At 40.9% G+C, this 23,508-nt stretch overlaps 2 protein-coding genes across 3 annotated transcripts in view; one reads left to right on the top strand and one right to left on the bottom strand.

The window, feature by feature from the left end:
* Nucleotides 1-16,289, bottom strand: part of MTREX (Mtr4 exosome RNA helicase) — a 51,557-nt gene extending 35,268 nt beyond the window's left edge. For both annotated transcript variants that reach the window (XM_054987193.1, XM_054987194.1), the window contains exons 1-14: nt 16,147-16,289; nt 12,811-12,948; nt 11,077-11,143; nt 10,644-10,706; nt 9,154-9,266; nt 8,087-8,261; nt 7,864-7,954; nt 6,599-6,723; nt 4,677-4,775; nt 3,543-3,645; nt 3,310-3,441; nt 2,543-2,622; nt 1,496-1,606; nt 401-502 (exon numbers count right to left, since the gene is read on the bottom strand). In XM_054987193.1, coding sequence (XP_054843168.1) covers nt 401-502; nt 1,496-1,606; nt 2,543-2,622; nt 3,310-3,441; nt 3,543-3,645; nt 4,677-4,775; nt 6,599-6,723; nt 7,864-7,954; nt 8,087-8,261; nt 9,154-9,266; nt 10,644-10,706; nt 11,077-11,143; nt 12,811-12,948; nt 16,147-16,262 — 1,515 coding nt within the window. In that variant the 5' untranslated portion in view covers nt 16,263-16,289. The remainder of the gene's footprint in view (nt 1-400; nt 503-1,495; nt 1,607-2,542; nt 2,623-3,309; nt 3,442-3,542; nt 3,646-4,676; nt 4,776-6,598; nt 6,724-7,863; nt 7,955-8,086; nt 8,262-9,153; nt 9,267-10,643; nt 10,707-11,076; nt 11,144-12,810; nt 12,949-16,146) is intronic.
* Nucleotides 16,290-17,441: 1,152 nt separating this feature from the next.
* Nucleotides 17,442-23,508, top strand: part of DHX29 (DExH-box helicase 29) — a 35,538-nt gene continuing 29,471 nt past the window's right edge. The window contains exons 1-5 of the mRNA XM_054987123.1: nt 17,442-17,744; nt 18,993-19,066; nt 19,427-19,540; nt 20,167-20,296; nt 20,917-21,056. Of these exons, the coding sequence (XP_054843098.1) occupies nt 17,543-17,744; nt 18,993-19,066; nt 19,427-19,540; nt 20,167-20,296; nt 20,917-21,056 (660 nt within the window). The 5' untranslated portion in view covers nt 17,442-17,542. The remainder of the gene's footprint in view (nt 17,745-18,992; nt 19,067-19,426; nt 19,541-20,166; nt 20,297-20,916; nt 21,057-23,508) is intronic.

Raw genomic sequence — 23,508 nt, 5'->3', positions numbered from 1 at the left:
AAATCACAAGCATTTCCCTCCACAAATGTCTGGATCTTGAGGATTTGGAAAGTAGCTCTAATGACTAAATTATCCAAGTAAAAACCTTAGATATGCTGTTGCATTATCAAATAAGGTTTGAGAATCTGTCCTCACTGATAATGTGGAACGATAAAGTAAAGGATAGCAGGATACCTTAGAGACCAATAAGGTTTTCAGCTAAGGATGAGACTTATCCCTTTGTACTTTTAATATTTTATTGTATCTATTTTCTTCTTTTTCTAATAAAAAATAGATGTTAGCTTTTAGCAGTCAAACTATCAGTGATATGTTGAAACATCTGTTTATGCTCTCCATTATATTACTAGCTCTTCTGGCCTTTTCAGTATGACACACATATAGTATAGTGTAGTTTGCTTACCCATCGGAAATCCTTCCCGTCAAACTTCCTGGCACTTGTGAACAGCACAGTCCGTGCTGGCATGTTAATTCCCATAGCAAAAGTCTCAGTTGCAAATAAGGCCTAAGCAAACACAGCAGCGATTTAAGAATGGAAACCTGTCATGTACCATTGAGACAGTCTGGGTAAGTACCACTGTATTTTCCTTTAAAATATACGGTAAAGTCTTACTGTGCAGCAAAGATTGGAAGCTGAGGGATCTACCCTCAGTACGGTCGCAGAACCAAAGGACATGTCTTACTATCTACTTCTGTCCAAACCGAAATATAGGAAAAAGGTCTCTTGGGGCCACAGAACAGGCAATTAAGCCTTTGACTAGTTAGTACTAAAAACTTCATTGCCTGTGGCTTGGTTTACAAAGGAGACAGTGGCTAAAGGGAACAGTTCTGGCAAAGCCTCTGCTGGTCTTCACACTGAGAATGTGGCTATTAAAAAGAGACCACTGGTGGAGTTTTGATTACTTTGGAAGTGAGTGGGAAGAGAATTCTACTGGTTCTTCAGTTTTTCCACAATTTCAAATACAGCACCTGTTAAATTAGTTGCTACCAGTCTGGGCTTTGCTGGATTATCTAGATGAAGCACACTTCAGTATATAACAGGGAACATCATCCCGTACACATGACTATCTCATAAAACAAGCAACTCATTGTTATATTATTTACAAAGCCCCATAAAGCCAATCAAGAGTTTATTATTAAAATGTCTTAAAATGAGAGAATGTTGGTAACTTTACATCCCCCCCTCCATATAACATACGGTGAGGACTATTTTGCCTCACAGTTTATCAAAGTACATTATTTGGTAACAAAAACCTGACAGTGCAAGAAGGATTACAAAGTGAAGGGACTGGATCCTATTACTCAACTTTTCCACTGGAACAATCTTGCCCCAATTCCCTTCCTTACTGTAGCTCTGCCTAACATGGCTTTTTGTCCATGTCTCTGTTAATCCCTGGCATAGCCTTTTGGGAGGTCAAGAAGGGCATCTCACATCAACCAAAAACCAAGTAAAATCCAGACCCAAAACAATTACCAGTACATGCCAAATAGTACATACCTTTATCAGTCCTTCAGAGAAAAGGATTTCTATCGTTTCCTTTAAAATAGGAAGCAATCCACCATGATGGATTCCAATGCCTCGCTTCAGAAGCGGAAGCACATGCTCAACCTGTTGAAAACAGACATAAAGATATTTGTTGCCAAAAGAAAAAAGGAAGGATTAAATCCAATTCCACATGAATCAGGCTATTCAGTCACCACTTATGAGAGTGTTTGTGTTTTATATCCTTTTTCTAGTTATGTGTGGGCAAGTAAACTAGCAAAAAATCGAGTAACTTTTGTGGATTTATTTTCAAGGCTAACATAAATCAACCAATGAACAACGTAAGAGTCAGATGTTAGGTTTGCTGAACATGTCAGAAGAATTTTGCCTTCAAAAGGCAACATGGTTTTCTCTACATTGCGCAGGATTCAGCTCAAGCCATTCAACATTGTAAAGGGCATTGTTTTTTTCCTAATGTCATTCATAAGCACCAGGATGAAAACTGATAATGGTCTTTATTTTTTAGTAACCACTGAACATTACTTGGAATTTATGACTCTTCTCAAAAGACATGAGAATATTTGATGTATTTTCCATCCCAGAATATACAAAAGCCAGTTTTTACAAGACACAATGTTTGCAAGCTAAGCTTTACATCATCATGACTGACTCAGTAGTTTTTAATACTACTGCTGACCCTCTGGAAGCAAATATCAGTTGAATAGCGTGGTGGTGGAGAGTGCCCTCAAGGCATATCTGACTTATAGCAACCCCTGCTGGGGTTTCCATGGCAAGAGACTAACAGAGGTGGCTTTTCACTGCCTGCCTCTGCAGCCCTGCTCTTTGCTGGAGGTCTCCCATCCAATTACTAACCAAGGCTACCTCTGCTTAGCTTCTGAGATCTGCAACTGAATAGTACTTGAAATAACATTAGTGCTCAGGTATATTTTACAGCTCAAGGCAAAAACTGAAGCTCCGTGATTACTCCATAGCTGAGAAAGCATAACTTTGCCTTGTACTGCGATAAGTGAACAGGCTCTATTTCATACCACAAATACTCACTTGAGGAAGTTTTTTGTCTTCATCAGACAAACAATCAATTGCATTATTAAATACTTCTTCAACCATCCTTTTTTCTTCATCTGAAAAAGGGGGGGGGGGAACACGTATAAAATTTCCCCTACAAAAATTACCTTGTTTTTAATCACTGTGCCAAAATACTAACAAAAATCCTATTCAAGAGTTTACATTTTAAAGTTTATATTTTATCACTAGTGTGTCTTTTGATTTTGATTATGGCCATGAGCAACAGAAAAGTAGGACATGCATGCTAAATCTTGCCCAGCCCCCCTCCCCACTTCAACCAACCCTGTCCTGTTGTTCATGCAGGCTTCATCACCCCCAGCCTCACTTTTTCAGGGATCACAAGGAGCCTTTCCCTCCTCCTTGTGCTAGTGGAAAAGCTGGTAGGATCCTGTGCAAGAATAACTACTCCAAAAACAGGATCGAAAGACAGGCGAACAGTTAATCTTGCACAGGAAACCCAAAAGTAGCTTCAGTGCTGTTTTTTGCTCAGTTCATTACAGAATCACAACACAGGCAAAATACCTCAGACAAATTCTGACATCGTAAACAAGCTTGTGAAACTCTAATGGCCGCTACAAAGTTTGGATTCCAGTAAGTTTTCCTTCCATTACAAGGAAGAGCTCTTTGTTCAAGGACTCCACGGGACAAACACAAGCTCCTTCCATGAGCCAAGGCAGCTTCTTAGATCTTGGCTGCTATTAAGTAAGCTGTCAGAAGTTGCTCCACCAATGATTAGAACAGACCTGTGTTGAAGTCTAGTTTTGTCATCTGAAGAGCGTACGCCTCACAGTCTTTCTTACTGAAACTGAATATGATTACAGGTTGGAAGTTTCTCTCCATGATCATCTTGACAATCTTAAATACATTTGATGGACCTGGGAAAACAGTGAAATCAGTAAGACCCTGCGACCACTGTTGACATTATAACAAATTATTTACTTTGCAACACAATGTACGTGGGAAAGTCAGTACGTACCTTTTGTTCCTCCTTTTCTGCCTTTCTGGTCCCCTTTAGCTAAGTCACCTGCATCCCGAAGTACCTGCATAGCTGTATTAAAATTATCTTCTCTAAAATCTCCCTGGGGGAAAAAAGCATTAACATTCACATATTTAATCTGCGTGTGTGTATATTTAATTTCACAGCTGATTCCTCAAACTAACTTAAGACTTTTCTGATTGATTTGTGCTGTCATTGCCAAAGGAAGAATGACATTGTAACACAAGGATCCATACTGAGTAAAGATGCAGAGGAGTTAGCCGTGTTAGTCTGTAGTAGCAAAATCAAAAAGAGTCCAGTAGCACCTTTAAGACTAACCAATTTAATTGTAGCATAAGCTTTCGAGAATCACAGTTCTCTTCGTCAGAGAGAACTGAACAGAGAGAACAGAACAGAGAACTGTTCTCTTCGCATCTGATGAAGAGAACTGTGATTCTCAAAAGCTTATGCTACAATACTGAGTAAACACATCCTAAACAATGGAAATTCCATCCCAATTTAATCTATCAGAAACTGCCTAAACAGAAACATCCTCATGTTTTTGTAATTTGTCTCAGTAAAACCATGAAAATTAGGAATTTAGCAGAAGACAGAGAGAGCAGCAGCCCTCTCATTCATAAGATTCATTGGAAAACAATGAACTCTGTATTCTGAAGTCAGTACATAATCATAGCCATACAGATCCCTGGAGCCAGTATATTAAGGATCCATCAATATGGCCAAAGCACTAACATTTTTAAACACTATAGTAAAGAACAGGAAAAGAGCACTGTATAGCAGAATCAAAAGACTTGGCTCTGTCATAGCAGAATAAACCACATTAGCCATTTTTTTTTGCCTTGGCTTGGATGTGAAGTGAACAAAGGAGTATTTGGATTTATGGGTTTTAAACAGCAGCCCCTCTATGAAGCATGGATGTTAACTTTTGAAGCAGAAGGGAGTTTCAGAAGCAGCTTTTGATATAATACGGGAGCCTGATTGTTCAAAAGACATTCGATCAACCTAAACCAGTTATCTGCATCCTTACCTTTATTCTTCAAACCCACATTGCATGTTCCACTACTTAACGTTACCAGTATTTCACCCATTCAAATTTGCTTAAAAATCCCTTACATTTTCATCAACTACGAGGTGTAGTCCATCTCCCCCTGCTGGGAAGATATAATGCTGCAGAGGAGTGGGTCGATAATCTGTGTAAATCACATGACAAGGCTGGAAGAGAGAGACACACACACACACCATTATTTATAGCGTCTGTAGTATTGTCCTACAATTCTGAACTCATTTATTTATTCTTCCGAGAACCCTGAACTCTGTTGCCTGAAATCTTAGAGGAGTCAAGATCTTATTTTCACTGTCTCTAGCATATTAAGGCTTCAATCCCATGCATATTTACTTGAGACTGAGGTCCAGTGAGTTCCCTTAGACTAAAATCCATGAAAATATGCATAGGATCTGGCTACACCATTGCATTGGTGACCTTTCTTCTCATTCCCACCAACCACTGCACTACTTCATGTAATAAAAAGGAACCCTCTTGTTTTGGGATCATTTTGCTTAAATGATATGTTATTCAGTACCAAGGTCAATACATGATCCGCCCATAATTGAGCAGTAAACTGCTTCTTTGTAGGTAGCAGTCACTGCAAGCAAGCATGAGATAAAAAACAACACAGATTATCAATGAGCAACCCTTTGAGTTTTTGACTCGTGTCACTTTAGGAGCAACTGTATATTCAAAAGTTCAGGATATTACATAGTGGCATGGCATCACTGCACCCATCTAAGAACAGGCATGCACAAGAGAACTAGGGCGGATGAATGAACTGTGTAGCCTTGTGGTGCCTGGCTTTCCAGGATCTCACCCAGAGTTAATTTGCAGCTCTGCTATCACTAAACAGAGATGCTGGAGCGTTGAACCTGGGACATTTTGTCCACTGAACTATGGCCTATTCCCAAACGTGCAATCCAGAGCCACCCCACGATATTACACTAACAAGCAAAATGGGTTGGCTATACCAGGAATAATCACAAAGTCAATGTCCACTTATAATGGAAGTACGCAACAGTGTGGCCCCTGAATTAAATAGTGGCTTCTGATCCTTATTCCTGAGCCTTAAAAAGAAGAAAAAATGTCGACCACAAGTGAGTCATAGAAAAAAAAATCTTTGGTGCTTCACTAAGTATAACAAAAACAACATGCTATACTTCACTAATAGCACAATCCTAAGAAGAATTACTCCAGTCTAAGCCCACTGAAGTCAATGAGCTTAGACTGGAGTAACTCTGCTTAGGATTGCATTGTAAGTATTTTCCTTTGGCAGTACAGGAATAGGTCACCAACAAAGACACTGGGGAGAAAATATAATCCTGCTAATATCTCTTCTTGCAGTCAATTCGAACTCATTATCTGCTAAGGCAGGGGGAAGCAACCCAGGGCCAAATGTGACTCAGTACAGAAACAAAGCTGCACTGAGTACAGAAATGACATCTTCAAATTAAGGTATATTGGAGGGGTGGGTGGGACGCTTGCAGGGAGAGCAGACTATAAATTGAATAAATAAAATACTAAAATAAAATAAAAGGGAATAGCAGACAAACACTTTTATGGGACTAAGGGACATCTTGGAGAGGCTTTATAGAAAGAAAAATAGCAGTGAACACAATTGGCAGTATCCCAGGAGGGAACCATGCACAGATTCATGCCAGCGCACTAAAACAACTCCTGTGTGTATTTATTATTTAATGTGAGATTTTGTGCATGCTACTTCCAAATAAATGTAACAAAGAGTGTTTTGGTTGCAGAAACTTTATTAATCAAAATGTCAAATATCATTAACGTTAAGTTGTATATTTCCAGCTATGCAAAGGGCTTGGTTGACCTTTTGCTCTGAATTTTGATGGGGCTTGGCCCTTTTGTTCTGAAAGGTAGCTCTCCCCTGTATTAAGTGTTCATGACCCTAGTTTTCTACTGTGGGGGAGTGACCTCAAAGGCACTCTACAAATGATGTTTTTATAGTGAAAGACAACTCTACCTGTTTGTGAAGATGACAGATCCATTCAGCGAACTGGCGAGCATTTGGAATAGTGGCAGAAAGAAACACGTAGTGAACATTGTCTGGAAGCAAAATAATGGTTTCTTCCCATACCACACCACGCTCTAGAAACAGAAAATCCACATGGCAAGTGAAAAGGCAGCATCACACTGTTTTTCTGACAACTGAGAGACGGCACGCTTCCCAGTAATGCCTACATCTCTTTTTGGAGAAGAAGCCTATAGAAATTTTGCCTAAGTTATAATGTACAAAACAACCAAAAGGGCACACAGGATACAGAACTGTCAACAGCACAAAGCAAAACCGGTGTAGAGAAACAACTCAAAACAATTTTTGCAAATGCATACAAAAGTAAGTACGGAGTAAGTACCGGCACTGCTCCGTACTTACTGATTTGTTTGGGTCGTGGATGTGAGTTATTGGTGTGGTGAACATCCAGATTGCACATTACTGCCTGATGAAGTTTTGACCACGAAACGGGTATTGGAAATATTGCTGGCTGCAACCCGTAGCTGAGGAATATGCCCAGCTATACATTGGAATAAGTGTTCTGGATTTAATACCACCCTTCTGGCCATTGTGAAATACGACCGAAGAAAAAAGAGTATATTGACCCACGCACTATATGATTGAAGCAAAAGGAATCAATTGATTTATGAACTCTTTGCATGTATCAGAGGACTATATTACACCGCTATATTGTATCTGAGCGTGTATATATAGGTTCACTTTGATATCTATTCTATACATTTGTCTGTGCACTTTAGCTATTTAGCTAATATAACTAGTAAAAACTTTTGTATGCATTTGCAAAAATTGTTTTGAGTTGTTTCTCTACACCGGCTTTGCTTTGTGTTGTTGTAAGTTATAATGTAAACAAACACGGAAAGGCAGACTACAAATAATGTTAAGTAAAGAAAAGTGGACTATAAATGGTGTAAATAAAATTGAAGGAAAAAACTAAATAATGCACTCAGAGTGTAAAGGCAGCTTTCATTATTTGTCCATCAAACACAGATCAGCAAGCAATAATACAAATATGCCTAATGTTATTCTCAGCAGCATCTGGACACCTAAATTCGAGCTGTGCTTTCTACCTACCAGAATCAATCTCATAATACATGGCACCCAGTCACATATTTCTAAGATTATTTATATTACTTATATCTAATATTCCCATAGCTAAAAGCCACAAGAAAAATTTCTGCAGAAGTCAAAATATAGAAATAGTGAATATACGAAACCTGCATCTCTCATATAATGGATTTCATCAAATATAACCCAAGCAACTTCCCGCATGACTTCAGAACCTCTGTAAAGCATACTTCTTAAAATCTAAAAAGAAAAAGAAAACAATGTGTTAGTAATGCACCTAGCTCTTAAATTTGAGTTTACGTATGCAACCTATAACTTACTTTTTTGTCTTGCCACCCTGAGCAAGGGTGGTTAACGAAATATCAAATTTACCTCTGTTGTCATTACGAGACAAGATGCTGTAGGGTTGATGGTAACATCCCCAGTCATCAAGCCAACGTCCTGAAATTCTTCATACATCTCACGATATTTTTGATTACTCAGAGCTTTTATAGGACTGGTAAATATCACACGCTGTTTTTCCCTCAAAGCTAAGGCAATGGCATATCTAGAATAGATGTATAATTGAGCATACGTCATAATTAAACACTTGCAGCATCTTACATTTCTACACTCTCTTTCAATTCTGTACGGGATATACATTTTCTACATGGGGCTGCCTTTGCGAACTACTCAGAAGTTTCAACTAATGCCATGGCCTGCCTACTGCTAGAGGTGAAATGAAATAAATCACACATCTAACTAGTTCTGAGGCAGCTATACTAGATAACAGTTGGATTTTAGGTTCAATAAAAGGTGCTGGCATCACCCTTTAAATCCCTTTATGGCCTCGGACCTATAAACTCTTTACAACTGAGCATACATGGCAACTATGATCTAGCCACCAGACTCTGGAGATGATACCACTGATTTCCATTCAGTGATGCAAGGTGTGGAAAGCTGCTGTGCAAAGAAAAAATCTACTGCATCCAAATAGCTATTTCTGCCTGTGCCAGTCGAAACACTACCTCTGGTAGTGTTGGTCTAATGGATGCTGGCGATTCTGGACAGCATCAGTGCTCTAAGAACCATCAGCATAAAAAGGTAAAAAGTCACAACTACATGAGATGCCTGCCCTATCTAATGCTACTTCTGGCACAACAATCCTTGCATTAACAAAACACCACTTAGTTGGAGATGAACTCCGCTGATGTTTCGTTGTACACACACCATGCTTTTCCTTTGTGGCAGTGACAGAGAAATGAACTGCCTTGGGCAACACAACTGAAAAATTCATAAATTTTAACAATAAAGAGCAGGTAGAGATCACCTGTCCAGCTGAAAATGTTTATTTTACTCCCATAAGGGAAACAGATAGCCATTTATTATAGTAAGGTTTGCAAAATTTAAAAAAAGGAAATTGTTGCATTTATTTTTAAAGCCCTAACAGAATGACTTACTCAGCGCAAACAGTTTTCCCTGCTGATGTATGAGCAGATACTAAAACTGACTGATTGTTGTCCACGCACAGAATAGCTTCTCTTTGAAAAGCATCAAGGATAAATGGATATTCCTGCATGGGAAAAACACAATACTTGCATCTTATATTTTGTCAATTTCTGTGCAGAACATGAATACAGAGTATCAGCTTTAAAGGGTTATAGCAGCAATCTTTCCCAATATCATAATTTTATTACATGTCGCATTCAGATACAAATTTTCTTTTTCATTATGCAATTAGGACGGAGCCTAATTTTTAAGCTTTAAAAGGCTCTTCACATATAATCTCTTTAAGCTTTCCAATCAGAATATCTGTGGCAAAAAAAAATTGCAACACATTGCGTTCCTGATGTTTACCACTATAACTTGATACATTTCTGCTGACTATTTCTCATATAATGGTGCTATAGTATTATAAACGATAGGCTACCAAAGTGATTATAGCGTCTAACCTCTGGAAATGGAACAAATCCATCAACTGCAATCAGGTGGATCCAGGCATTGTATTATTACAGTGACAACAAAAATTGGTTGCCATTAAGAAAAAAATTCCTATCAAAATAACTTTACTTTTGAATACTTAATGTCTCCGTCAAAAGTCTAGAGGTTACCTCCCCCCTCCCCCCTCATTCTCTAAATGCTGCAAATAGCCTTTTGTGAGCTAAAAATATATAATGGTATTTGAAAAAACAACAGTACACTCAACCCACAAGCAAAGCAAAGCTAATCAAGCTTTTGCCAGAAGACCAGGACTTGTTTATCTTTGGATCTCAACTGAGATCAACCTCCCAAAGTATTTCGATAATGCTCTCCCAATCACTTTTAATTAAGGACTAACTACATGAAGTTTTCAGGCCAAAGGTCCTGGACAAATTCTAACACTCTCTTGTCCAGGGGGCTCAGTTGGCATGAACAAGGAGCCAAGCTTTTTCCATTGTTACTCCTCTTCTGTGGAACAATCTTCCTGAAGAGCCTACAGAGACTCTTCCTTAACGATATTTAGGAAGGGATGCAAAACAATTTTACTTTTGTCACGGCTTTTATCAGTGGTTGATGTTTCCTTTGCCTGCTGGATGGACATTTGTCTGTCTTCTCTGGATGAGGCAACAACTTCTGGGCAAAGTATGTTTTAAGAATTGCTTATTAAATTGTTATAATTTTATATTATATTTTTGAAGTGATGAATATTGTAAGACACCTTGGGAAAAAGTGGACAGGCAGGGAATAAATGCTTTAATACTTGTTTTTGTTCAAATCATACTGAGCTATTTCATATTAAGTAAGATTCTTGGTACCCTTCAAATCATGTCAACACCTAGAATGTCCAAAGACTGGTACAAAGCCACATTACTAAACATTTACCAGCTCTGACTACTTGTTCATTACTCCCACTCAGACCACCCCTAAATGTGATATAAAATGGAAAGGATAAGACTTTTAAATGACCTACCTTTGCCGCTTTTCCAGTTCTTGGTTTTAGGGCTATGAAGTCATCATCTGCAGGAAGAGCAACCTAATAAAAACATTTTTATTGTTAAAATGTTTAGTTTTTTTCACAGCTAAAAGAGGGAATATCAACACATCAACCACATATTAAACTTTATCACTGTGAAATAACCCAATAATATGTATATCATTTATCTGCCTATATAACTTCCTGAGTTCTGTCTCATTCTAGCATAGTCAAGAAACAGATAGTAGGGCAAGGACGTGTTGAGGCAGGTATAGGGGCTGGACAAGCAAGGGCTGGTTTAACCCTAAACAACCTCCCTTTGCAAACCCTGAAAGATTTCAAGAAATTCTGAAATTTTTTTTATAAAACCCTTATAAAAAACAAGAAATCAATTCAAGTAATCAAATACTGATGCTCACATCACACTCACCTCATGCGTACAACCTTCCACAGTTTCAACAGCTTGCACCTTTATTTTTGGCATCAGATCTGCCAAACTGAAAGCAAAAATATAATTTAATGCTAGGAAAAAGTAATGAATATAGATCATGTATACTGTTGACTTACCAACTAATTACAATGGCACCCTGACTGAGGATTACAGAAAAATTACGCCTACCAATAATTCATCTGAGCGTGGTCATTATAAAACACAATTATGTAACTACTAAAATACAAGAGGTATCTTACAGACTCCTAAGGCAATGTACCACTTACCTTTCCCCTTGTAGAAAATAAAGATTGCCCTGAGTAAGAAGTGTGGATACTGAAGTCCCTCAAAACCATCTCCACCAGCTCAGGTAGGGAGGTAATTAGGCAGTGGTGTGGGTGGTACAATTAACAGAATCTCAATCCTCTCTCACACTCCCAAAACTAGATGCACACTCTCCAAACTGGAAGAGTCCTGGACAGGGCATTGAGCCTGGGGGCGGGAGGGGGGGAACAGAACCCTAATGAACTATAACACCTCCTCTCCACCTACAGGCCTGACACATCATTGAGAACCTTGGGAGGGGAATACTTGGGAGAGATCAGCTCCTTCCCCCTTCCCCAGCCAGGTTTCAATAACACAGGCCAGGTCAGCCCCCTCACCCAGAATTAAATCTTGGGAGGCTACTGTTATGCCTGTAACTGACCTGGCATTTAAATGTAAGATGTTATTACCCAATGGGATGTTGATATGGTCATCAGCATCACCATGGCTGGAAGAATGACAAGAAGGGGTAATGCTGACTGGGGTGAGTTGTAGGGACAGTATCAGCCCAATTATGTTCCATCTACACTGGCTCCCAATTTGCTTCTGGGCCCAATTCAAGCTGCTGGTATTGACCTTTAAAGTCCTATATTGCATGGAGCCAACATACCTTTAGGACCTCTTAATCCTACAGAAACCTACCCAACCTCTTCAGTCATCCTCAGAGGCCCAGTATCAAGTACCTCCACCATCTGAAGCTAGAGGGGTAGCAAGAAAGTGCTTTCTGTCAGGGCATCAAAACTTTAGAACTTCTTCCCCAAGGAGATCTGTCTGTCTTCCTCTCTTGTTGTCTCCTGCCAGCAGGTGAAGGAGTTTTTCTTTTGTTTGGGACTACCTCACTAACTCTTTTTAACCCTTCTCCTTGTCTGTGTCTTTATGTGTTGAACTGTTTGAAATGTTTTATACTTGTACTTGAAATGCTTTTTAATGTTTAGGGACCCTGAATTGAACAGAAAGGTGGCATAATTTTTTTTAAAAAAAATAAGTAATTGTTACTGAAATTCCAATATTATTTTTAAACGCATGAAGAAAAGTTCTAGCACAGTGTGTGGTCTGGGGACACAGAATGGAAATGATTGTATTTAATAATGAAACTTTTTTGGCACTGCTCAAAAACAGTTATGACCATTGCACAATTATTTTTTTAATTCGCTACTATCACAGTAGCACTAGTGTTGTTTCTGGAAGCAAGTTACAGATTTTTATTACAATCCGAGGGAAAGGTCTCTTGCACAAACCTCATTGAAATGAATAGGAAATGCACAGGAATGGGGCAGTATTCTTAGACAGCTTCTATTAAATTAGATCTGCATAAAAGTCCTTCCTGCCGGATTGTGCAATTACCATACATCATCAGTTAGTACCACTCTGTCACTATTCTCAGGTACCAAGCAGTAACTTTTTTCTTACCTGAGATCATCTGTAGTAAAATCTTCCAATTTGGGCTTCTTTCCCAAAATGATAATATCTGTATTATCAATTTCTGCATCTCTCTTTGGTTTTGTGGGGATTTTAGCAGATGATGGAGATTTGCCATCTGATCGTTTCCTGAAATAGAATAATAACCAAACAGAATGTAAAAATGCAAGGTGCCCTGAAACTGCAGAACTGAAGAGAATCACATTCTGCCCATTCTGTCACTGACTAAGGAATAAGGGCAAGATAGGTGCATCACTTCCAAGCAAGAACACCAGCAAGAGAAGATCAAGAGGGCCCAGCATGGTTACAAATTCTCCACTAATCTCCCTCCACTATCTTCTCCTATCACTCCCCTTCCACTGCATGCCCTGACTTTGTAAGCCTGAGGATATGGCCTGCTTCTATTTATAAACGCAAGGTGTTAAATAATGTTTCAGTTAGGATTACAACAGCATGTTCCTTCCAGTGAACACTGACTTCTACAGCTGCTACAGAAGTCAGCACACGGTGGACTCTAGACACTATTCATGAACAAGCTGCAAGAATGGAAAAGCTGGTGGCTCTTCTAGAATCCATCACATATTTGATGCCATCATTCTGTTCACAAGATATGTCCTCATATGGAGTAGCCAGAAAAATAGGTTAAAATAGGCTATTCAAATTATGGATTTGCCAATACCTTGTGAAATTATCACATGCATCCTTGGTTTTCTGACACCTAATTTGTTTAGTTATAATATTTATATGTTGCTTTCTCTCCTGGAATACAGGACCCAAAAGTGCTTACAAATTTTAAAGTCATAAACAATCTTAAAACACTTCTGGCTAGCTGTCAAGTCCTTTGGACAGGCACCTATGTATATTGTTATTTGCAAGTTGGGAGGGATAAACAAATGAGAAATTGCCCTTTCCCCAGCCTCCCTCTCAGGGATACTGTGTTAATTCCAGAAGGGTAGCTGCATTATTTTGCAGTAATAAAAATAAGCAGGAGATCTGTGGCATCTCAAAGACCAACTAGCCTATGCTTTTGTGTTCTAAAGGCCACTTCCAACAGATGCATGTAGTTGGTCCTCCCCAGGCAGACATATATGTAGGGGTGTGCACTTCGGGTTTCAGATTCGGGTAAAATGGTCAAATTGGACCTGATCTGTAGAGTCAGGATTCCCGAATCAGAGCCAGCATGCTGGCCCCGATTCGGAAATCCCGAATCAAAGCTTCCCAAAGCATTCGAGTTGCTTCAGGAAGCTTTGGGGCCTAAGTTTAAAGGGCCTTTTCCCTGCAGGGGATCCCCCCGCCTGACAGCTGAAGTTTAAAGGGTCCATTTCCTGCCACTTGCAAGCGGCAGGGCCCTTTAAACGTCCCAACCCCCCCACTTGCCTTGGCCCTACCACTGCGGTGGTGGAGGCGGCGGTGGGGCAGTGGCGGCTCTGGCCTTCCAGGCTGCCCTGCAGGCCGCTGTGGACCTGGAGGCGGTGGCACGGTGGCAGCAGCGGCTCCAGCCCTGCACCCCACCCTGCAGCGGTGGAGGTGGCTCCGGCCTTCCCCACCACCCTGCAAATCGCTGCGGGCCCGGAGGATGCAGTGAGGCAGCAGCTCCTATGCTCCCCACTGCCCTGTGGGGCAACACAGTGGCAGAGAAGGCCCTTCTTGCCCCTAAAATGCCCCTCATTTGAGAGGCAGGAAGGGCCGGGCCTTCCCCGCCCAGCCAATTAAGTGGGGTGGAGGGGGCGGGGGGGCTAAGTGGGGGGGTGAGGGTGGGTTGGAGTGCTGGGAGAAAGCCTCCCTCCAAATCACTATGGTATGCTCCAGATCTTTATGGAGCATACCGAAGCACTTCAAATACCTGAAGCCAAAGCAGCTTGCCGTTTTGGGTATTCCCAATTTTCCCCCCCGCTTTGGATAAACCCGAAGCAGGAAACCCAAATATTTTTGGGGTGCATAAATTTATGAAAACAAGTTGTAAACAGCAGGGTCAAACATGCATGAACTAATGAAGAAAACTACAATAATGCAATAACAATAATGCTAGAAGGGTCATAACTTTAAATGGCTGAGGGATCCAGGATTACATCCTCGGGAGAATACAGCAGTTTCATGAACATACTCTTATACTGGAGAGCAGTGGCTTTTAGATCAGGCAACAGCATTAACTGAAATGTTCTCCCAGTGCTTTCTGGGTACTGGCCTTGTTAGCACCAAATTTGTGTTTATTATTTCGCATGAGAACTGACCTGACTGTCCAATGCAGACAGCAGAAGGACAAGTACCACGCTAGAAGATGAGCAAATGGACGGGCTTTGTACTTTTCTTAATTACATCAGAATTTTACACAAATACAATTTAACTTACTTTTCCTGCATTTCATGGCTTTGTTTCTTTCATAGCCTCACATAACTCTGTCAAGTTAGGAGGACCCAGTTCATAAATCTTAAAAAGGAGGCTCTAATTCACTAAAGTTGATATTAGAATTAAAACCTTTTAATATAAAACACCATGAGACTCCCAGGAATAAGCTCTTAGGGGTATCAACAAGCCCATTCCCCCCACCTTAACTGACTCTCTACTGTATGGTGTAGTGCCACAGTAGCAAACTCCAGCTTTGGCGATTACTAAAGATTTGGGGGCAAAGTCTGGGGAGGAAACTCTGCAGGAATATGATTCCATAGTCTACACTTCAAAACTGTTATTTCCTCCAGGGGAAGTGATCTCTGTAGTCTAGAGATCAGTTGTAATTCTGGGAGGACTCAAGGCCCCATTTGGAGGATGGCAAGCCTATGTAGCACTAAGCTTATTAGACTAGACCAAGAGAAACAAAAGTTAAATTCTTACTCTGCCATGGAAGCTCACTGTGTGACCATAGGCCAGTCACTCTATCTTAAACAAATCTCCCTTACAAGGTTGTTGTGAAGACAAATGGAGGAAAAGGAAGATAAGCAATTGTTGCCTATAAGCGATATGTTCAGATGCTGAGAAGTTTATAAGGTCCTCAATCCAATGAGTTATGGGAAATGGGCTTTTGTCTTTCCTATACTGCTCCCTTCATGATCAGCAACTTACTTTACTGTTTACCTACTTTACTGCTGTAAACAGCCAAAACTACTACTAATAAAAACAACAGTATCCATATACTTCCAGACAATTCAATGATAAAAAAGTTAAACGTTCAATGATTAAAATGCACCAAAGCGACTCACGGGCCAGAGAAGCCAGCGCGCCCCTCCCCTTCCACAGACCCCCAAAGAAATGCCTATTCGCGGCCACCTTCAGTAGCAAGCTTCCCGCCCGGGCCCCGCAGGAAAAGCTCAGCCTGCCCTCTCAACCCCTCACCCAGCCTTGCCCGCAGCGGCAGCGACCACCCCCTTCGTTTTCTTCGCCTCAGACGACGCGGCGGCAGAATCTTCCTCAAACACGCTGAACAGCTCGTCGCCGAAAGTGTCCGCCATCTTTCCCCCTCCGGATCACGCCGGCCGTTCCCACAATGCACCGCGGCCAGACCGACAGCCTTCACGATGCCGAGCTGCAGAGCAAGCCACGGAACATGGCCTGTCTGGCATCTGGTACCATAGAGAAGGACTAGAAGCCGAGAGGACAGGCGCTCCCTGCTGCTCAGACTTCCGGTTCCGGAGTTTCCGTTTGACAGGACAAAGAGTGGTGGGAGTGGTAGCTCTTTGACTATGAAACGGATGAGGCTGGAAGTTGCCTTTCTGTGAAGGGATTTGAAATAATTCGGTAATATTTCAGTCCAGTGGTCCCTCAAAGACCCAAAAGATTGTCAGGGGATGAATTTTGGAGAGTCAAAGCTGTTATTTGAAGAAAAGAGCTTTGACTCTGGAAAGCTCCTGGAAATCTTGTGGGTCTCTGAGGAGCCACTGGACTCAAATCCTGCTATTCTACTGCAGACCAACTCGGCTTCCTACCTGGAACTCAACTCAACTCATTAAAAATTGGAACAACACATGTATCAAAACTTTCTAAAGTTCTGTGCACTTTACTGTGTAGTAAAGTTGGTTAATCTTAAAGGTGCTACTGGACTCTGCTATTTTGCTACTGCAGACTAACGCGGCTAACTCCTCTGAATCTGTGCAGTAAATGTGAAAGTGGGACCACGTTTTCTTTCCTTCTCTGTGACTGCCTTTCATCTGTAGCATGCACAGGGTGTCACTTGATAAGTATAATAGCGTACATTCTGCTGTGCAAGGGTCCATATTAATAACTAGAGAGAAGAGCATCTCCTTATTTGTGTTCCTTAAACTTTGTGAACTTCTTCCTGATATTAAATCCATACAAGGGTTTTTTTTTTTTTTACAGTTGTTGGGCAGAGGGTATTTTCTTTGCTTCGGGAGCCTCTCCCCCTCTACGTGCTTCACAGGCATTAATACGCCCGTTCCTTTTCATTTACACCTCTTTTACCCCCATACATGGAAGACTCCAATCGGGAACCAAAAATCGTGCTAGGGCAACCATGAAGACTGCAGCCCCTTGGCAAGCGGGGAGGGAGGGAGGAGGAATGAAGAATCTAACGGAAGCGGAAACCCCGCCTTTGCGCGAAGAAAATGCCCTTTCGGGCGGAAGTATCTCTCTGTGAGCGCTCTGTGGGGGAAATAACCAGTGGCTGCCCAATGAGAGAGGCTGTCACGGTGGCCGCCTCCGCCGCCGGCGCGAAGGCCCGGATGTGAGCAGCCGCCGGTGGCTTTTTGTGCGGGTTCCGTCACGCCTTTCGGCCATGGGCGGCAAGAGTAAGAAGCACAAAGCCGGCAGTGGCGCCGCGGGGGCCGGGATGGTCCATCCCACCACTGTGGCCGCTGCACGAACCAAGGCGGTGGGCACCACCCCGGCTGAGTCTGGCGCCGCCGGCGAGGCTGCAGGCAAGAAACCCCCGGCGCCCCGGCCCAGCCCCGCCGGCAAGGACCCGCGCCTGAAGCAAGGTATCCCCCCCGGGGGCTTTTGCAAGGGACGGGGCTCAGGTGCCACGCGCTTGGATGGGAGCAAAGCCCTTTGGAGTTCGTGGGACTCGCTGCTTCGGAGGGGCCATGCTTTGACCGAGTGGCATTGTCTACGCTGTTTATAGTGGTATCTGCTAGCTAGATCTCACGCGTGCTTAGGAAAGGGCATTTGGATCCAGTGAGGGCCAGTGGCATAAGTGGTTGTAAAAGTGGATGGGATCAAGTCATGGAGGGTAGTGCCAAGTAGGTGGGTTGGTATGGGATTATGTGCTCTGTCATGCAATGTCACCTGTGCTGTTTTCGGTAGGTAGCTGTGTTGATCTGCAATAGAAGAGCAAGATTCCAGTTCAGTAGCACCTTAAAGACTAATATATTTTCCAAGGCAAGATTCACGTTGAGTAGCACCTTAAAGTAAATTTCCAGAGTATGAGCTTTTGAAGCTCAAATCTCCAAAATCTTACTGTTCCTTTGACCCTGTTATCCCCCACTCTTTTTCTGTACCCCTCTTTATTCTGAAAAAATAAATTTTAAAAAATCTCCACATACTCTGGAAATCTAGTTGGTCTTTGATGTGCTACTATATCTGAATCTTGATCTTCTACAGATGAACATGGGTACCCATCTGAAACTAGATTTCCTTCTTGGAACTTTGACGCTTGAAAGCTCATATTCTGGAACTTTAGTTGGTTTTTAAGGTATTAATAGGCCTGTGATGTTTTCTTAACATCCTGATTGTGTTGTTCTGTGCAATACACCCTGTGTAAATTTGCAAGTCTTAACCTGAATTATTAAATTATTAAACTGAATTATTCAAGAGGGCTTTTTTTTTTTACTCAGAAGGTTGTAACATAAGAAAGCTGTCTTAAAGAGGTGCATCAGTAAAGGGATAGGAAGTGACTATAGCTCCTATGTTTAATATGTCAATCTTAGAATTACTTATGCTGTTTCAGCATTTCTACAACTTCGTACTGGATATCTGCTGGCTTTAAATCTTTGCAAATTCGCATGTATGTGCCTTATTACATGTGTATTGAAATGTCTTTGAAATTGACTGTACCAGCCCACACTGTGTAATTTACCTTGATTCTCAGTGAGAAAGGTGCTCTATAAATATCCCATTGATTTCAAATGTTTATATGACAGATGTAGCTCTAGTGTTCTGACTGCCACATTTGTCTATATGTAATGTTGCTCAAGTAATTCTTTTCTTCCCTCCCTCCAAATATACAGGTCCGAAAACCTACAGCTTTGGTTCTGCAGCTGACTCAAATGCTTCTGCAAATGCAGATAAATCTATTCTTAAGGTAGGTGTGTTTATAATCATGGATGAGAGGAAACAGCGCTATCTTAACTATAAACTGAAAGTAGTATGTAGTATTGAAATGTATCTTTATAGGGGAGATTAATCAAAACCCCACTGTTTTCCTCGCACACATAACAATATAGATCCTGGTCCTAATATTGGATCTTTCTCTTTGACTGCAAACCAACATGGCTACCCACCTGAAACCACATACCAATATAGTGTATCATTCTTTTCGTCTAGAAATGTGAATTAGATCATGGGTATTCCCGTGGGTTGTGCCTTTGTCCTGATGTGAAAGTACTTAAGCCAATGGTTTACAATAACTTGTTCTGATTGTAACTACTTTTTGATGTCACAGGTGATGATTAACAGTGGCTTGGAAAAAAGAATTATTGGTGTAATTAACGATCACAAAAAACAAAGTGGTGAAAAGGGGATGATTTCTAGAAGGCTTACTGCTAAGAAATTACAGGTAAGGTGTAAAAATTTTCCTCGCTTCTTCCACAATAAAAAATATACAAAATGTTCTCTCCCCTCTGTATGGGGAGAGGAGGGTTGTCACTTCAAAGAATTCTCATTTATCAAGTTTATTTTTACAGTTCAGGATGTCTGAAAATAAAACTGGTCTCACTAAATGCGTGTTTGGTATTTATATGTTGCTAGTGGACTTCTTGACCATTTCACAACATTTTACAGGGTAAAATGTTTTCTCATATTGAAAGACATCCAGTTTTGTAAAGAAATAATTATTTCTTAGCACGGTGCTCATGCCACAGTGTGAACATTCTGTGTGCTTATATACCGCCTTTCTGGACAGATTAATGCCCTACTCAGAGTGGTGAATAAAGTCACTGTTACTAGTGGAGCTGGGGTTGAGAGGAGTGACTTACCTAGGACCACCTGCAGGGCTCATGGCAGTAGTGGGAATCAAACCAGCAGACTGCTGATTCAGAGCCCAGCCACTTAACCACTATGCTATAGCAGCTAATTTGTAGCAATGAATGGTGATTGCTCTAAGTTGCCAGGTGTAGAAAGAGGCTCTGAACTGGAGCAAAAGTCTCTTCTGTGTCTTAAACCTTATTATTCTCTTCCTTATAGGATGTATACATGGCTTTGCAAGGATTTTCTTTTAAGACTGAAGATATTGAAGAAGCTATGAAAAACACTATTTTGTATGGTGGTGATCTACATTCAGCACTTGACTGGTTGTGCTTAAACCTTTCAGATGGTAAGTATAAAGAGAAAATGTGACTATAAAGTTCAGGGAAGTTACTTGGAATGGACACTGCCCTCTTCCATTTTTATCTATTATTCCTTTGCATGGTTAATCTTAATTTAAAAGTTTATGGATTTCTGCATTCGAGCAGGTTCCTTGCTATTGGCCAACTGTTTGGAACTGCTACTAGAAGTAGCCTAACAATTGCAGCTGGTAATTCAAAACTGTTGAAAATCGAAACCCTTAATTAGCTGTTCCTCCATATTACTGGCGATAGCAGCAGAGACTTCTAGGATTCCAAGTGAAAAATGTTTGTCTATCCCAAGCAAAAATAATTTAGCAAATATAGTTATTGATGTACTCTTAGTGGGAGAGGATAGAATAATTGCGCAGGTTTTCTTAGCATAAAATGAACAGAAGGGCAAAATAAAGGCAAACTAGAATAGTGATTGCATGTTGGAAATAGTGTTGGTAGAATAACAGGAGCAGAACTAATTTTTTTGAAAATGAAGTAGTTGGTTTATGTTTGGTGATTTGGCATATGTGTCCTCAGAACAGTTTGTTGTAGTCATGTAGGACATTATTGATTCCTGATACATGCCCTGATCTGTTTTGTGACTTTTTAAAAAAAGATGCACTGCCAGAAGGTTTTAGTCAGCAATTTGGTGAAGTGCAACAGAAAACAAGAGCAAAATTTTATCCTCCTGCTCCACCATGTGAAACACCTCAAGTACCAAATAATAAAAAGAAGGAAGATGGTTGTGAAAAAAAGGTATGTTTAAAGCCAGTTGTTCAGACAGGACAGAAATTGGTTATTCTCTCTCTTTTTTTTTGTAAAGAATTTTTATTGGATGGGTCAAAATATACCAATCATAATACATAACTTCAGTATCCATCACATTATAATAATCCCACCCATTCCCCCCCCCTTTTCAGTTGACTTCCAACAGTTTTCCATTCCCCTTATATATACTACTTCCCTATCTCCTATTTTATTAACACCTATTTCTATATTATAATATATAGTATACATCTATATCTACTAATTTTGAAATACATTTCTTATTTAGATTTCCACATTACTATAAAATATACTATATCACTCTTAACTATACAATATCATAATTCAATCTCTAATATCAAGTAAAGATCTATCTTCCCCTCTTAACAGCTATCCAAAGACCACATTTTACCCTTCATGTCCCACTTTTTCCCCATGAAATTGGTTATTCTCTTAATCTTTTCCCAGTGCCTTTCAGAATGAGGCATGATATAAAATTACCGAAGGTAGAAATCTTTTCACTTTTTGTGAAGTATTTTAATCTTGTCAATTGTCAGAACTAGTTAAAAAAAAGGATCATAATAAAGCTGTTTTTTTAAAGATGACGACGACCATGTTTCGGAAACTTAGAAATACAGCAACAGAATCAATAAATTTTCTTCTAAAATGATTCACACTTTGATTAATGTGTTAACAATGATTGTGCAAGTTGGCATGTTTTTTAGGCAATATTCATGTGAACAGTTAAGTTTAACCAAGGCATCAACTAATTTATGTTAAAAGCAGGGGACGCCATCCTCCCTTCCCTGCTCAGTGGGACATCCCCTCTCTGGTCAGACTCCCCAGCTGCAACGCTGTTGCCTCTACCTTCCTGGCTCGCAAGGAGGGAAGGGCCTGCAGTCAACCCTTCCCCCCGCCCCACCTGTCTGGCTGAATCTTTGGCAGGATGGGGTGATAGCTCCTGGTTCTCCTCCTGTGCCAGCCTGTAGCACTGCAGCCTCAGCACGAGAGGAAGGGGCAGTAGTCCTTGGTCCCACCCCTCCACCCAGCCACCGGCCTTCCTGTCTCTGGTGGCACCCACGCCTTCTCACCCACTAGTCTGCAGAAAGGCAGGGGTGGGGGTGGCAGCAGGTGGCAATACCTGATCTGGCGCTACAGCTGGGCTCAGCCAGCTCCTTCTCCTCCCCACTCTTAAGTGCATGCACAGACAATGCTGTCCCTTTGGACAGGATTTAATTCCTTTCTCAATTTTTCAAATTTTTCTGCCAACTTGAGGAGTTGCCCAGGTTTACAGAAGAATATCCTATCTCTGAACTTGGCCCTGATCTCTGGCTATATCAATCTGCAAGGGGTCCAGATTCAGATACAAGATATTTATCTTGTAAAGATATTTATAGTTTGTCTTTCCTTGTGGAACTCCAAGGTAGCATACATAGAGTTCCTAGAAAGTCTCCTATCCATGGAATTACCCATACTCCAGAAATAGCTTAAGAAGAGACTTGCTGAATCAGACTGGTTGTCCATCAAGTCCAACATCCTGTTCTGTACAGCAGCCAATGAGTGGTCCTGGAGGTTAGACAAGGCCTTTATCTGATGTTGCCTCCTAGCACTCATATTCAGAGGTTTGTTGCTTCTGTACATGGAATCTAACATCTATGCCAGTGGCCATCACTATGTCTACAGCGGTGAATTCTTTTAATTACTCCTTGAGGAAAGATGTACTTCCTTTTTTCGTTCTGACTGTATTGGCCATCAATATTATTAGCTGTCCCCCAACTTCTAATGTTGTGGGAGACGGAGGAAAATGTTGCCCGTAGCCTTTTCCTCCACTCCATGCACAACATGTATCATGCACTGTCTCCCACTTAATTGGCTTGTCTTCTAAACGGAAAATTTCCAAGCTTTTCAGCCTGTCCTCATAGGAAAGGTGCTGCAAACCCTTCATCATCTTAGTTTTCCCTCCTTTGTAGTTTTTCCAAATGAAGCTGCACCATGGCTATACAAGGACATTACAATGTAGACTACTATATTCTCATTCCTTGCTTAATAATTCTAGCACACTGTTAGCCTTTTGCACCACTGCTGTACACTTAGTTGACATTTTCATCAAGCTATCCACGACAACCCCAACGTCTCTCTCAGTCTCAGCTCAGCAAGCTCAGACCCCATCGCTTACATTTTTAAATAGGACGTATTCATAGCCATCATATATCAGGATTACTTTTAGGAAATAACTGTGAACTATCCCATGAATTCACCAAGCATAATATACTCATGTGTGACAACATTAGGTACTGTTGTTTGAAGTATAAGTTAGAGAAGTAACGCACAAATGCATACATCTTGAAGCATTTAACACATTGTCCCTTTATTAATGTATTATTATCCACTGGTCACATGTTAAAAGACATATTAATCACCTACGCACTTTTGAAATACCCAT

The sequence above is a fragment of the Eublepharis macularius genome, chromosome 8 (assembly GCF_028583425.1).
Source record: "Eublepharis macularius isolate TG4126 chromosome 8, MPM_Emac_v1.0, whole genome shotgun sequence".
Taxonomy (NCBI): Eukaryota; Metazoa; Chordata; class Lepidosauria; order Squamata; family Eublepharidae; genus Eublepharis; species Eublepharis macularius.
This window is presented reverse-complemented; position numbering and strand designations above follow the sequence as displayed.